Genomic DNA, 13,170 nt, shown 5'->3' on the forward strand with positions numbered 1-13,170 from the left:
GACAACCTGCTCCACCATGGTCGTCACCACGGGCTGCAGGGGAATCTTGGCCAGGAGCTGCATTACTCCTCCCCCTCCTTCTGAACTGACCTTGGCGTCTGCAGCCGTTCCTCTCAGAAGAAAAATAAATTCTTCACAGCAGGCAGGCAGACGCCTCTCAGGATCTTTCTGCATCTCATTCACATCTCATCTCCTCTCCACTTCTTGCAGCCGGGCCGAGTCGCGCCCAGTTGCCGCCCGACGGGAGGCTAGAGGGTGAGGCCTACAAGGCCCACAAGGCTCGCGCCTCCCCCTCTCTGCCCACACTCAGCTGCTTTACATCTTCTCTTCTCTTACTTTTTTTCTGTTTTCCCCTTCTTAAATACGTTATCGCAGAGGCGTTATCACAGGACATTCTGCTACCAATCGCCTTGGCCAGCAGCTGGTCTGCCCTAGGTCTGGCCGAGTCCTCTGAACAAAGGGGAGTGACTTCTAGCAGTTTCCTACAGAAGCTGCCACGTTAGGCCCCACTCACTAAACAAAACCAGAGCACTTGGGCAGGAAATCCATGAAATAAGTGCTCCTTGCCCTTACCTGTAGCGTCATGCAATTGCTCACGCTGCTATCGTGATATCAGGCATCTGCCCACATACCAAAGCATCTCAGCCTGTGCCTTGCAGTGTCACCCAAGGAGAAGGGATTCAGCTCAGGCTGAGGGTGAGAATTCCACCAATGGAACCAAGAATCTCAGCTGTCTTAATTTCCTGTCTTCTTGAAACCTGAGCAAGTGATGGGAAAAAAGGATGCAATGAGAGGGGGTCATCACTGCTTTTTCAGTCCATTCAGAGCTGAGTTTTGTCCTAATATGTACGGTTTAACACTGAACACGGCTGAGGGTCTCTTGGTGCCTGTGAGACAAGAAGAGGCGATTCTTGGATGTAACTCAGTCACTGAAAGGACAATGGCAGTGCTGGAAAGAAGTGCGGGATCAAAACCCCCGTGGTGGGTGCAGGCTGTTTGCCAGCAGGTTCCCCTGCAGCCCCAGGGACACCTGGAGGGAGCCCCGAGGGGACAGAGAAAGTGCCGCCTTGGGCTGGGGCTCTGCTGCTGAGCTGGGCTGGGCTCCTGGCATGGAGGGAGCTGATGGCAAGCGGGCAGCGCTGCAGAGAGACAGCTCTGCCCAGGAGCAGCTCCTCTGCCAAGTACAGCAGGGCTGAGGGCTCTGCTTGCAGGCAGCGAGGGGAGAGGAGGGATGTGAGAGAGACATTATTAACAGCCTGGGCTGGGAGGGCAGCTCAGAGCTCACCTGGGGAGAAATCTTCACAGCCATTGACATGGTAAGTCTTAGGCTGCAGGGCAATGCGGTTGCATTCCTGGAAGTGTCTCCTAGACCTGGCACACAGCAGAGTCAGTAGGACCTATTAAGATGACTCTCCTGGCTTTTCTGGCATGGAGCAGGAGGACACACTGCAGAGCAGGGCTTCCCTGCTGCACCATCAGAGGACTGCATGTGATGTCTCTCTTCTCCCAGGGATGGCTGCAGGGGTGTGCAGGTGTGTGTGTGCAGGCAGAGTGCCCAGGGCTGTCCTTCAGAGCAGGGTCCCTGCACCCCACAGGATTTTGTGCTGGGGTAGGGACTCTGCTGTCTGGCAGCATCAGTGTTCCGACTGTCCAAGGATCTCCCCACAGCTCTACTAGGAGAAGATCTCGGTCAAGGTAGTAACCCCCAGCAGGGTAGGACAGAGTCCTTCTGCTCTCAAGAGAGTGCTGTGTGGATCAGGGCTTCTCACAGCTTCAGCTCTACCTCAGGACTTATCCAGTCTCCCATAGTCTCTGTGTGCTACCTAGATCCCCATGGAGAAGACACCTCGGTGTTAAGGCCATGGAAATGCTGTCGAGCAGCTTTATGGGGCAACTGCAACGCTCCCGCTGTGTCCCAGTGTGGGAGGGGAGGAATGAGATCCTCCTCAGGTACCCTGAGAAAAGGCAAGGAGTCTGTCAATCTGCTCTCTGAACCTGGGTCCCTCTGCTCTCAGCAGTGCCCAGTTTCTTTCCAGGGGAACCCCTGAGTGTGATCATCCTCCAGCTCCAGCCTGCCAGCGCAGGACAGCTGAGACCAGGACTGATGGGCAGAGCCGCTCTCCTCCCTCTGCTCTGAGGGACAGTCCCTTTGCCTCTCAGGACCCACAGGATTTCACGTGGAGTGCACAAGAAATGCCAGGGACATCAACTGTCCAAAACCACTCCTAAATGTGGCAGGTGCAACTGGAACAAAATAAACACAAGAAAACCCCCTCAGCTCTGTTCTGCGGTTGGGCAAATTGCGGACAATGATGTCGAAAAGCCCTTTGACAGCACACGAGTACATTTAATTGGAGATCACCCTGCGGTCCTAGTTCCCTCTCGCTGCACAGCCAGAGGAATTCCTCAGGGGCCCGTTACAGAGGCCCTGCTCCCAATGGTCCTCTCAGCCAGCAAAGCCCAGAGCTCAGGTGAGGGAGCTGCAGAGAGATCTTCCTGAAAAGAGTCTGAGTGCAGGGTTGCTATGAGACGTGTGATAAGCTTTGCTCAGAGAAGTCTGACCTAACTCAGAACTGCCTTTTGCTTCTCAACAGATAGCCATACTCAGAGGGACCAAATGTCCAACCACAGCTCCATCACCCAGTTCCTCCTCCTGGCCTTTGCAGACACACGGGAGCTGCAGCTCTTGCACTTCTGGCTCTTCCTGGCCATCTACCTGGCTGCCCTCCTGGCCAACGGCCTCATCGTCACTGCCATAGCCTGTGACCACCGCCTCCACACCCCCATGTACTTCTTCCTCCTCAACCTCTCCCTCCTTGACGTGGGATCCATCTCCACCACCGTTCCCAAATCCCTGGCCAATTCCCTCTGGGACACCAGGGCCATTTCTTACACAGGATGTGCTGCACAGGTCTTTCTATTCTTCTTGTTAGGTGCAGAATTTTTTCTTCTCACCATCATGGCCTACGACCGCTACATTGCCATCTGCAAACCCCTGCACTACGGGACCCTCCTGGGCAGCAGAGCTTGTGTCCACATGGCAGCAGCTGCCTGGGCCAGTGGGTTTCTCAACGCTGTCCTGCACACGGCCAACACATTTTCACTGCCACTCTGCCAGGGCAATGCTGTTGACCAGTTCTTCTGTGAAATTCCTGAGATCCTCAAGCTCTCTTACTCAGAATCCTACATCAAGGAAGTCAGGATCCTTGTGGTTACATCCTGTTTATTCTTTGGCTGTTTAGTGTTCATTGTTGTGTCCTATGTGCAGATCTTCAGGGCCGTGCTGAGGATCCCCTCTGAGCAGGGACGGCACAAAGCCTTTTCCACGTGCCTCCCTCACCTGTCCGTGGTCTCCCTGTTCATCAGCACTGCCATGTTTGCTTACCTAAAGCCTAACTCCATATCCTCCCCATCCCTGGATCTGGTGGTGGCTGTTGCATACTCGGTGGTGCCTCCAGCAGTGACCCCCCTCATCTACAGCATGAGGAACCAGGACCTCAAAGAAGCGTTGAAGAAACTGATTCAATGGGTTCACCTTCAGCAGCAGCAAGCTGTCCTCACAGCCTGATCGTAGGTTTCCTCAGGGCAGCTTGTGCTGTATTTGTTTTTCAGCTGTGATGTCATGTTCATACAGTAATGTTTGCACTCTCTTCACATCTCCAGGTGTAGGACATGAGCCGAATGATGCAGAGGTCTTTGGTAAATGTGCCGTCACAGTGTCAGAGCTTCCAGAGCTTTCAGAGCTTCCTGAGCATCAGCTCTGTAATAAAAGGGTGTTTCCCAAGGGCAGCTCCTGAAGGCTGGGCTCTTCTTCCTGCTGAAGTCAGGACCAGGCTCAGGGAACAGCCATGGTCTGTGGCTGAGCTTGGTTCTCAGTGGGCTGACGGGCAGAGGGCACAGGGAGATGTTTTGGGGAGCGAGGGCTGAGCTCAGCTCTCACTTGTGGCTGCCCTGTGCCACTGGAGACAGTGAAGGGGCTCAAAGTTGCCTGCCCGGGGCTCTCCTGCAGGCAGCAGAGCTGAGTGGAAGCTTCCTGGCTTTCTGAGGGGAATCTGGAGACCCCAGAAGAGCAGAGGGCACCTACAGGGACACCATGTGTGTGGGGGTAGGCTTCCCAATAGAAGGGACCATCCAAGGTGGGGTCACTCAGAGGCACAACGCTATATTTAAGTATTCACAGGCAAACAAGAGCTCTGCCATCCCAGGGAAGTCTGTGAAGACCCAGCAAGATCATGAAAAAGAGACCGGGGGGTGACTCATGTCTCCTTCAGTAAAAGCCCACGGATGGTTCAGTGTGTACACTGGAAAACATCTTGCATCAGGAGAAATGCTCTGAGCCCGTTCCACAGCTTTGGACGGCTGGGAAGGAGCTCAGTGGCAGCGTGGCCCATCCAGCTGCATCTGCTTCCCAACATGACCAGCACAGCCAGTGGGGGTCACCCCATGGTCCCGCAGCACACTGGCACTGTGAGCATCACTGCCAGCTTGGGGCCCTGTGGGGGTCACAGGGAAGGGCCAGGAGCACCCGGACAGATCAGAGTAGACATGGGGAGAGACCAGACAGGAGCTGACCAGGGCTGGAAATGACCTTGGAGAGAAAAAATCCAGTGTGCAGCTACTCCAGGATAATACCCAGAGTTTGGGGAGCCTAAAGCACGCTCATGGTGAAGAGCCAGAAGTCCTCACTGCCTTGGTGCTCCACCAGGCCTTTGAAGTGGCTGGAGAAGGATTGCTGTCCACCACTTGCCATGGCTTAGTGCCATTGTCCCTCCTGAAGGGTGGAACGGAAAGGAAGGCTGGGACCCTGTGTCAGTGCTTGCACTGAAGTATTGACCCAGAAGCCACGCCAGTTTGCTGTGGTCCTTCAGTCCCAATGCCCAGCACATGTCCTTGAGATGACCTTCCCCTCCCCATGTGTCATCCTTACCCTAAAAGTCACCGCTGGACAAGGCTCCTCAGCTGGGCTGTGCTGGAGGACTGGGGCCCAGCTGTGACCACAGAGAGGACAAGGGGTCGCCTGGGTCCTCTGTGGGGCTGGCAGCCTCTGTGACGCCTATGAGAAAAGGCAGCATAGAGAGGAGAACTTGGGGATCTGTAGACCATCTCCATGCCCATGGGGGCTCTCAAGAAGAGTCCCTCAGTCCAGCTATCCAGCCTGGCTGGTTGCTGCATGAACAGTCAGGAGAAACTGTCCCAGGAACATCATTGCAGACCCCACCTCCTCGTGTCAGCCACAGCCCTACCCCAGGCAGTGCTCTCCCCCTTGTCACTGCGATGGCTCCAGGGACCCCAGAGACCCCTGGTAACACATTGTGATGGTTTAGCCCAAATCACCACACAGTTTCTCGCTCACTCTCCCCCTCCCCAGGGGGATGGGGGAGAGAATTGGGAAGGAAGGAGAACTCGTGGGTTGAGATGAAGACAATTTACTAAAATAAAAGGGAAAACTACAATAATAACAGAATATAAGGATATTAAAATATACAAAGTGAACAATATGTGTTTTCTCACCACCCGATGTCCCAATGACCGATACAGCCCGTCCCGAGCAGCGATCACGGAAACAAAACCGAGCAGCAAGCAAAGGAGCAAAAGGGAGCCAGCAAGGTAGGGGGAACGATGCCAGCAAAAACAAGCAGGAAGGATGGATGCCAGGAAGGCAGATACCCACCCTCGCCTGCCCCCACTTATATACTGAGCATGACGTTTATGGCATGAAATACTCTCTTTGGCCAGTTTGGATCAATTATGCTGTCTGTCTTTCTCCCAGCTTCCTGCATCTGCAAATTAGTGAGACTTGGAAAGCAGGACGGTGTCCTTGGTCTCATTCACAACAACTGGTATCATCAGGGTGTTTATGAACATTCTTCACACACAAAATCCAAAACATACCAGCTACTGAGAGGAAAAATTAACTCCATCCCTGCCAAAACCAGGACACACATCAACGTTTGTTACTGGTGAGTAGTGTGGGACTTTATGGCTTCTAGTGCTGCTTCACCAGAAACTAGACTAAGGCTGCATGAGACTAGACGCCCATATTAGGCCTGACTCTGTTCAACATCTTTGTCGGCAACATGGACAGTGGGATAGGGTTCACCCTCAGCAAGTTCACCGATGACACCAAGCTGTGTGGTGCCATTGACACACTGGAGGGGAGGGAGGCCGTCCAGAGGGACCAGGTTGGAGAGCTGGGCCTGTGCAAACGTCCTGAAGTTCAACCAGGACAAGTGCAAGGTCCTGCACCTGGGTTGGGGCAATCCGAGGCAGAAAGACAGGCTCAGTGGAGAATGGGTCGAGAGCAGCCCTCAATAGAGGGACTTGGGTGTGAGGGTGGACAGAAAGCTCAACATGAGCTTGGAATTCGCCCTTGCAGCCCAGAAAGCCAACTGCATCCTGGGCTTCATCAAGAGCAGGGTGGCCAGCAGGTCGACAAAGGGGAATCTGCCTCTGCTCTGGTGAGACCCCACCTGGAGTACTGTGTCCAGTTCTGGAGCCCCCAACATCAGAAGGACATGGACCAGTTGGAACGAGTGCTGAAGAGGGCCACAAAGATGATCAGAGGGCTGGAGCACCTCTAGTATGAGACAGGCTGAGAGAGTTGGGGCTCTACAGTCTGAAGAAGAGAAGGCTCTGGGGAGACCTTATAGCGGCCTTCCAAGACCTAAAGAGGGCCTAAGGGAACGAAGGGGAGAAACTCTTCAGCAGGGCCTGTTGTGACAGGACGAGGGGTAAAGGTTTCAAATTAGAGGGAAGTAAATTTAAATTAGATATTAGGAAACAATGGCAGTGGAATGGTCAGTGGTGGAACTGGAGCAGATGGCCCAGAGAGGTGGTGGATGCTCCATCCCTGGAAACATCCAAGGCCAGGTTGGATGAGGAACTGAGCAATGTGGTCTGGTTGGAGATGTCTCTGCTTCTTGCAGGGGGGTTGGACTGGATGACCATTAAAAGTCCCTTTCAACCCTAATGATTCTATGATTCTATTCTATGCTTCTATGAAATGTCATGTGACCAGAGAAAGTCTTCCAAGAAGCGACTGGGGTCATGGTTGGAGAAGCTGAGAGACATGTGTTTCTTTAGCCTGCTGAAGTGGTGGCTGAGAGAACAACAGTAATAGCTCAAGACAGCTTGAAAATTTCTTACCAAGATGATGGCACTTCTTTTTTTGATAGTGGGAAACAGCATGAGAAAGGAAAACCATCAGAAAGTGCAGCTTTGGAGGACCTGAGGATAGAGAGTGGACCTGAGGATAGAGAAATGTCATTCTGAGGGTAGTGCTGTGGTGCAAAAGTCCCTCAGAGGGATTCTGGACCAGCCGATGGGTTTGTGATTGCAGTGGGGATGGAGAGACACCAGTACAGGTAGGGACATCCTGTTGTGAGAACAAGGTTGGGGGTCTTTGTCCCCTTGGCTATGGCTGATGACCCTGCCATTGAGGCCTAACAGGAGACACATCATCCTCAGGGCAATGGGGGGTGGTTGTCTACTCACACCCACCCCAGGAGGCCGGGAGCTGTGAAACCGTTCTCCTTCACTTGGCATTGCACCTCCTACATGTGCAGGAGGAGCCCTGAGCAACTGCTGGAGGAGGAGCACACCAGAGTGTGGAGACACCCAAGGCTGAAGTTGCCAAGTGGGTAATGCCTCCAAGTCTGGGTAGGAAACTCGGGCACCCAAACTCAGGCCCACACTGGAGAAACCATGGGTGTTTGTGCCCGTTGGTAGGGGCTGCAGGGGATGAACAGACCACTCATGACCTTCCCACCAGATCAGCCTGAGAAGGGACCATGCTGGGGACAGTTGTGTTGCCCATGGATGTGTGTGTTCTGTTGTTGGTGTGCTGGCTGCAAAGGTGCTGTTCCTTGTTGGACTTGGTCTGTGTGAGATTGGGAGCGTCAGTTGGTTTTTCCCTGCAGATACCGGCATTTCTCATTTTTCCATTTGAGTGACTCAGCCTTGGGTATCTCTCACTGAGCGGGGTTTCAGTCACCGCTTACCCCAGCACATGTTGTCTGTGTAGATGCCCAGGTCTCTCCAGGAAGGTCCAGATTTCCTTCCTGGAGAATTTCTTCTGCACTGTCATGTCTGAGAAAGCCATGGGTGTGTACATCACTGACCATTCACCATCTCCATGGTCACTGCACACCAATGGGTGAGTCCAAAATCCAACCCTTGGTCTCTAACAGTTACCAACGGAACCATGAGTTTACTCTTAAAATGCCAAGTAGAAAGAGGCCCTTTTGGGGTGAAATTCCTTGGGCCTGTTGTTGACACCAGCTTTGGAAAAAGAGCCCAAACGTCAGTCAGTGCACTGGGGTGATCCCATTTTATTTCAGAGATGTTATGGGAGTAGCAGCTCTGTCCCACTGAGAGACAGACTTTTACATCAGATCCAGGTTAGAGCATTCCTCAAGAGAAGTGGAGATGGATTCAGGCATTTGTGTAAGAAAATAAATTTAAAAACCCAGTACAGCAAATGAATAAGAAATTAAATAATAAAACAGCAAAACAAGGACAGAACTGCAACGGGCATCCCGAGAGTCATTACTGAAAAGTGATGGAATATTTACTGCTGTTGAAACCATTTCTGAAATAACTTTCCTGATGGACTCCTTGAGCTCCTGGTTCCTCATGCTGTAGATGAGGGGGTTCACTGCTGGTGGCACCACCGAATACAGAACTGCCACCACCACCAGATCCAGGGATGGGGAGGAGATGGAAGAGGGCTTCAGATAGGCAAATGTGCCAGTGCTGATAAATAGGGAGACCACGGCCAGGTGAGGGAGGCACGTGGAAAAGGCCTTTTGCCGTCCCTGCTCAGAGGGGATCCTCAGCACGGCCCTGAAGATCTGCAGATAAGACAGCACAACGAACACAAAACACAACCAAAATAAAAAAGCATGAAACACGACAAGCCCCAGTTCCCCAAGGTAGGAGTGTGAGCAGGAGAGCTTGAGGATCTGGGGAACTTCACAGAAGAACTGGTCCACAGCATTGCCTTGGCAGAGAGGAATGGAAAATGTAATGGCTGTGTGCAAGACAGCAATGAGAAAAGCACTGCCCCAGGCAGCTACTGCCATGTGGACACAAGCTCTGCTGCCCAGGAGTGTCCCGTAGTGCACAGGTTTGCAGATGGCAACGTAGCGGTCGTAGGCCATGATGGTGAGAAGATAAAACTCTGCCGAGATCAAAAACAAAAAGAAAAAAACCTGAGCAGAACATCCTGAGTAGGAAATGGTCTTGATGCCCCAGAGGGAATTGGCCATCGATTTAGGGACAGTGGTGGAGATGAAGCCAAGGTCAAGAATGGAGAGATTAAGGAGGAAGAAGTACATGGGGGTGTGGAGGCGGTGGTCACAGGCTATGGCGGTGATGATGAGGCCATTGGCCAGGAGGGCAGCCAGGTAGATGCCCAGGAAGATCCAGAAGTGCAAGAGCTGCAGCTCCCGCGTGTCTGCAAAGGCCAGGAGGAGGAACTGGGTGATGGAGCTGTGGTTAGATGGTCTGCCTCCAAGCAGGGCACCCTGTTCTTAGAGGAAGAATCAATGAAGAGTTAGGGGAGACTTCTCTGATAAAAACCCTTTCTCCATGACCCTCACCCTGCTACACTCCCACCCTCCTAGCCGCCATTCCTTTTCCAGAAGACCTTCCTTCAGCTCACTGGCTGAAGCTGTGGCTTGTGCTGGCCAAGCATGCCATGAGCTGCAGGGCCTCTGCCCACTGGCTGCTGAGGAGCCAGCCCTGCTCTGCAGCAGTGGGTTCATGAGAACTCTGGGGGCAGGAGTCAGTCCAGGTGTTTCACTTTGTGAGACCAAAAAGCCCCTGGCGCAGAAAGGCTTGTCACCATCTGCACTGCCACTGCCGAGGAGCGGGGATGGCAGAAGGCAGTTTGAGAGGTCTGGGGTTCTTAAAGCTCCCCCATCTCACCGGGGGAGTGTTCTTGGATGTCAGACACCATCAGCATTTCTGCTGCCCTCAGGGAGAACAGAGCCAGTCCTGTGAGGCCAGAGGATTGCCTGTGGCTTAGTGCAGAGTGAGGGGAGCTGGTCTGTGCCTCCGACTTGTTCCCAGCTGCCCTGGGCTTGTTCTTCATGAGGTGGAGGGTGATCACACTCTTGTGTTACCCTGAAAAACAACCAGACACTGCTGAGAGCAGAGGGATGCTGTGCTGACCACTGAATGTCTTACCCTTTCTCAAGGTCACAGCACCCCACCTCCTGCCAAGGACACACAGGGCTCATTTCACCAACCCCACAGCGTTTCTCCATGGGGTTTCCAGATAACAAATTGTGCAAGGGGACAGCTTCACATTCTGGAGGGTGTGTCACAGCTTGGGAGGACACCTCAAAGACATGGCCACATGTCCTAACAACAGCATCTGATTCAGGGGAAACCAGCTTCTTCTCCAGCCCCACAGACTGCACTGCCCACAGCCCCACAGCTGAGAGGAAAGCTGGGACACTTGTTCCCATGGACACGGCTGCATGGAAGGACCCACAAGATCCGGGTGGGACCCTGCAGCTGAAACTGCACCTCCCCAGCAAGCCTGGCAGCAAGAACGAAATAACAACAGCAATAACAGAGACAAGTGGAGAGAGAAGCAAAGACAGAGCGAGGGTCTGGCTGCCAGCAGGCAGGGCAGAGGCAGGCGGGCACTCAGGACAGCGTCCCCCTCCCCCAGCTGTGCGGGCCCCCTCCCCGACACCACCATCACTGGGCAGCTGCTCTCAGCCCCTGTGCTCTGCAGAGGGACATGGACACGTGGCTGGAGAGCTGCACCACGGCTCTGCTGGAGCTCCGGCCTCACAGGAGGGGGTTCATGTCTGGGACCCCCCAGCCCTGGGGGCAGAGTCTCAGGTGGGTGGGAGAGGAGGCCAGGGGGCTTGCTCAGAGGAAGGGGTCAGCATTGCAGGCGATCATATACACAGATTTCTGAATTCTCCCTACCACAACAGTTCTGAATTTAGTTTCCTCTCCTTCCCTGATCGTATCCCTTCTGCCTGGAGATTTCCTTAGGGCACTGGCGAGGACCAATATTCCTGTTTGCAGGTAGCAAAAAGGATGGCTCAGACTAAGTAAATGGGTCCAGTAAAAGTAACGCTACCTGTGTCTACTGGCAGAGGAGTGGCTGAAAGTGCATTAGGAGACTCCTGGAACACCTGCTGGTAACTCAAAGTTTTAGCTAAGGAGTCTAACTTACTAAAATTCAGAAATCTATTATCCTTCTCTCCTTCTATACCCCAAGAGTGCAAATGGAAAATACAGACCAGAAATGGTCCTTATTTCTATACTAATCCTTGCCTTGAACATCTCCTTCAATCCTCTTATAGGAAAATTGTAGGATTGAGCTGAAGCTCTGAGCAGCCTTGACCCACACAGCACCCTCTCAACAGCAGAAGAACCCTGCCATCCTGGGGGTCGCTCCTTCCCCCCACAGCTTCTCCCCACAGTAGCAGCACTGCGAGCTCCCCGGGCAGGCTGAGTGCTGACCCTGGCAGGCGGCAGAGTCCCTGCCCCAGCACACAGCCCCTGGGCTGCAGGGACCCTGCTCTGAAGGACAGCCCTGGGCACCCCTGCCTGCACACCCGCCTGCACAGCCCTGCAGCCATCCCTGGGAGAAGGCAGCTGTCGTGCCCTGTCCCTCTGACGGTGCAGCAGGCAAGCCCTGCTCTGCAGCACCAACCTCCCCTTTGAGAAACCAAGAGCCCTCCTGACAGATCCCATAAACTGTCAGATGCACAAGCTCTGGGAGATCTCTCCAGGAACAACAGCTAAATTGCCCTGCACCCAGAGACTTACCACATAGAGGGCTCTGAAGATTCCTCCTCACTGACCTCTCCGCATCCTCCCGCTCTCAACTGCCTTTAAGTTCTCTCCGCCGCTGCCTCTCTGCAGCGCTGCCCGCTTGCCATCAGCTCCCTCCATGCCAGGAGCCCAGCCCAGCTCAGCAGCAGAGGCCCAGCCCAAGGCGGCACTTTCTCTGTCCCCTCGGGGCTCCCTCCAGCTGTCCCTGGGGCTGCAGGGGAACCTGCTGCCAAACAGCCTGCAGCCACCACTGGGGTTTTGCTCCTCAGCTGGGAGAGAAGAGTCACGTCTTTTCAAGCACTGCCATTTTCCTGCTCACAGACAGAGTCAGCTCTAAATATCACCTGGCCTTGTCCCGTCAGCAGGCAGAATACCCAAAGTGAGGGATCTCCTCTACCCCTGCTGAGGGAAGGGATTCAGCGCAGTCAGTGCAGGCATCTCACCCTGGGTCTGTAGTGCTGGCGCTAGAAGAGGACTCAGCTCCCTTCCATGCACACCACAAACCCACAGGAGCTGGGATTCCTCTTGCCCCTGTTCAGCTCAGCACAAAAGGGCATTTGCCTGTGAGCTCTTTCTCTCAGCTCCCCTCCTCCTTACTGGAGATGGAGGGCAGCAGGGAGTTCTTTAGATGCAAAGCCCTGGTGACAGCTGAGGTGCCCGAGGTGGCCCAAGCTTTGTGCAGGAGACTGCAGGCTCAGGTGCAGCAGTTCTTAGGGACAGGGCAGTGTCTGGGGCTTCATCTTGGAGGCTGTTGGGAAATTCCTTTGGCAAACTGAAATGACAGCAGGTGCCCACGTTTAGGATAACGAAACCTCTTCCTACTCAGGACATGCATGGGAACCTGTACAGGTGTCCATCTGCCCTGCTGCAGTGATTTTGCACACGGAGAGCTGGGATTCTCTCTTTCTCTTCTCCACCACCTTTATTTGTCAGATCTCCACTGAGCATATTGTTTCACGGCCTCCTGCCAGTACTGTGCAGCCCAGGCCTTCTTCCCTCTGGATCTGGTGAGAGCAGGGTTTGCTCACTCTGTGGGCACCGACACTGTTGAGGAGGGGCAGTGAGATCGTGGCTGACTGGGCATCTGGCCACAAGCCAAGGTCAACCCAGCGCACACCATCTCGCACAATGCTCTTGTATGGAACCTTGGAAGCTGCAGTCCTGATAGGTGGGCAAAGAGGGGAGTAAAAGAGTGATTGGATGCATTGGGGTCTCTGCTGGGACTTGATGGTGTTATCAGTGTCCCGGAGCAGCTGACAGAATTTGCAGATGACACAAAACTGAGGCAAAAGATTGAAGCATACAGTGGAGGGCTGCCTTGTGGAGGAAACTGAACAGGATGGAAGACTGGCCCAACAAGAT

At 53.8% G+C, this 13,170-nt stretch overlaps 2 protein-coding genes across 2 annotated transcripts; one reads left to right on the top strand and one right to left on the bottom strand.

Moving 5' to 3' along the window:
- Nucleotides 1-2,617: 2,617 nt before the first annotated feature.
- Nucleotides 2,618-3,568, top strand: LOC147596622 (olfactory receptor 14J1-like). Its single transcript, XM_086769478.1, has one exon. It carries the CDS (start codon nt 2,618-2,620, stop codon nt 3,566-3,568), a length of 951 nt encoding a protein of 316 aa, XP_086625604.1.
- A 4,647-nt stretch (nt 3,569-8,215) lies between these two features.
- Nucleotides 8,216-12,928, bottom strand: LOC147596623 (olfactory receptor 14J1-like). Its single transcript, XM_086769479.1, has 5 exons — nt 12,837-12,928; nt 10,192-10,220; nt 9,931-9,999; nt 8,552-9,532; nt 8,216-8,280 (listed from the first exon to the last, which is right to left on the bottom strand). Exons 1-5 carry the CDS (start codon nt 12,926-12,928, stop codon nt 8,216-8,218), a joined length of 1,236 nt encoding a protein of 411 aa, XP_086625605.1.
- Between the last annotated feature and the right edge of the window lie 242 nt (nt 12,929-13,170).

Source organism: Chlamydotis macqueenii, chromosome W (assembly GCF_036417535.1).
Source record: "Chlamydotis macqueenii isolate bChlMac1 chromosome W, bChlMac1.mat, whole genome shotgun sequence".
Classification (NCBI taxonomy): domain Eukaryota; kingdom Metazoa; phylum Chordata; class Aves; order Otidiformes; family Otididae; genus Chlamydotis; species Chlamydotis macqueenii.

Excerpts from the sequence above, each read along its gene's own strand:
- LOC147596622 (XM_086769478.1), top strand. The coding sequence starts at position 2,618 with ATGTCCAACCACAGCTCCATCACCCAGTTCCTCCTCCTGGCCTTTGCA.
- LOC147596623 (XM_086769479.1), bottom strand. The coding sequence starts at position 12,928 with ATGGTGTGCGCTGGGTTGACCTTGGCTTGTGGCCAGATGCCCAGTCAG. Across the intron at positions 10,000-10,191 it reads TGCTGTGACCTTGAGAAAGG|GACTGGCTCTGTTCTCCCTG; the intron begins GTAAGACATTCA and ends CTGGCCTCACAG. Across the intron at positions 8,281-8,551 it reads AAATATTCCATCACTTTTCA|CTGGTGTCAACAACAGGCCC; the intron begins GTAATGACTCTC and ends CTTTTTCCAAAG.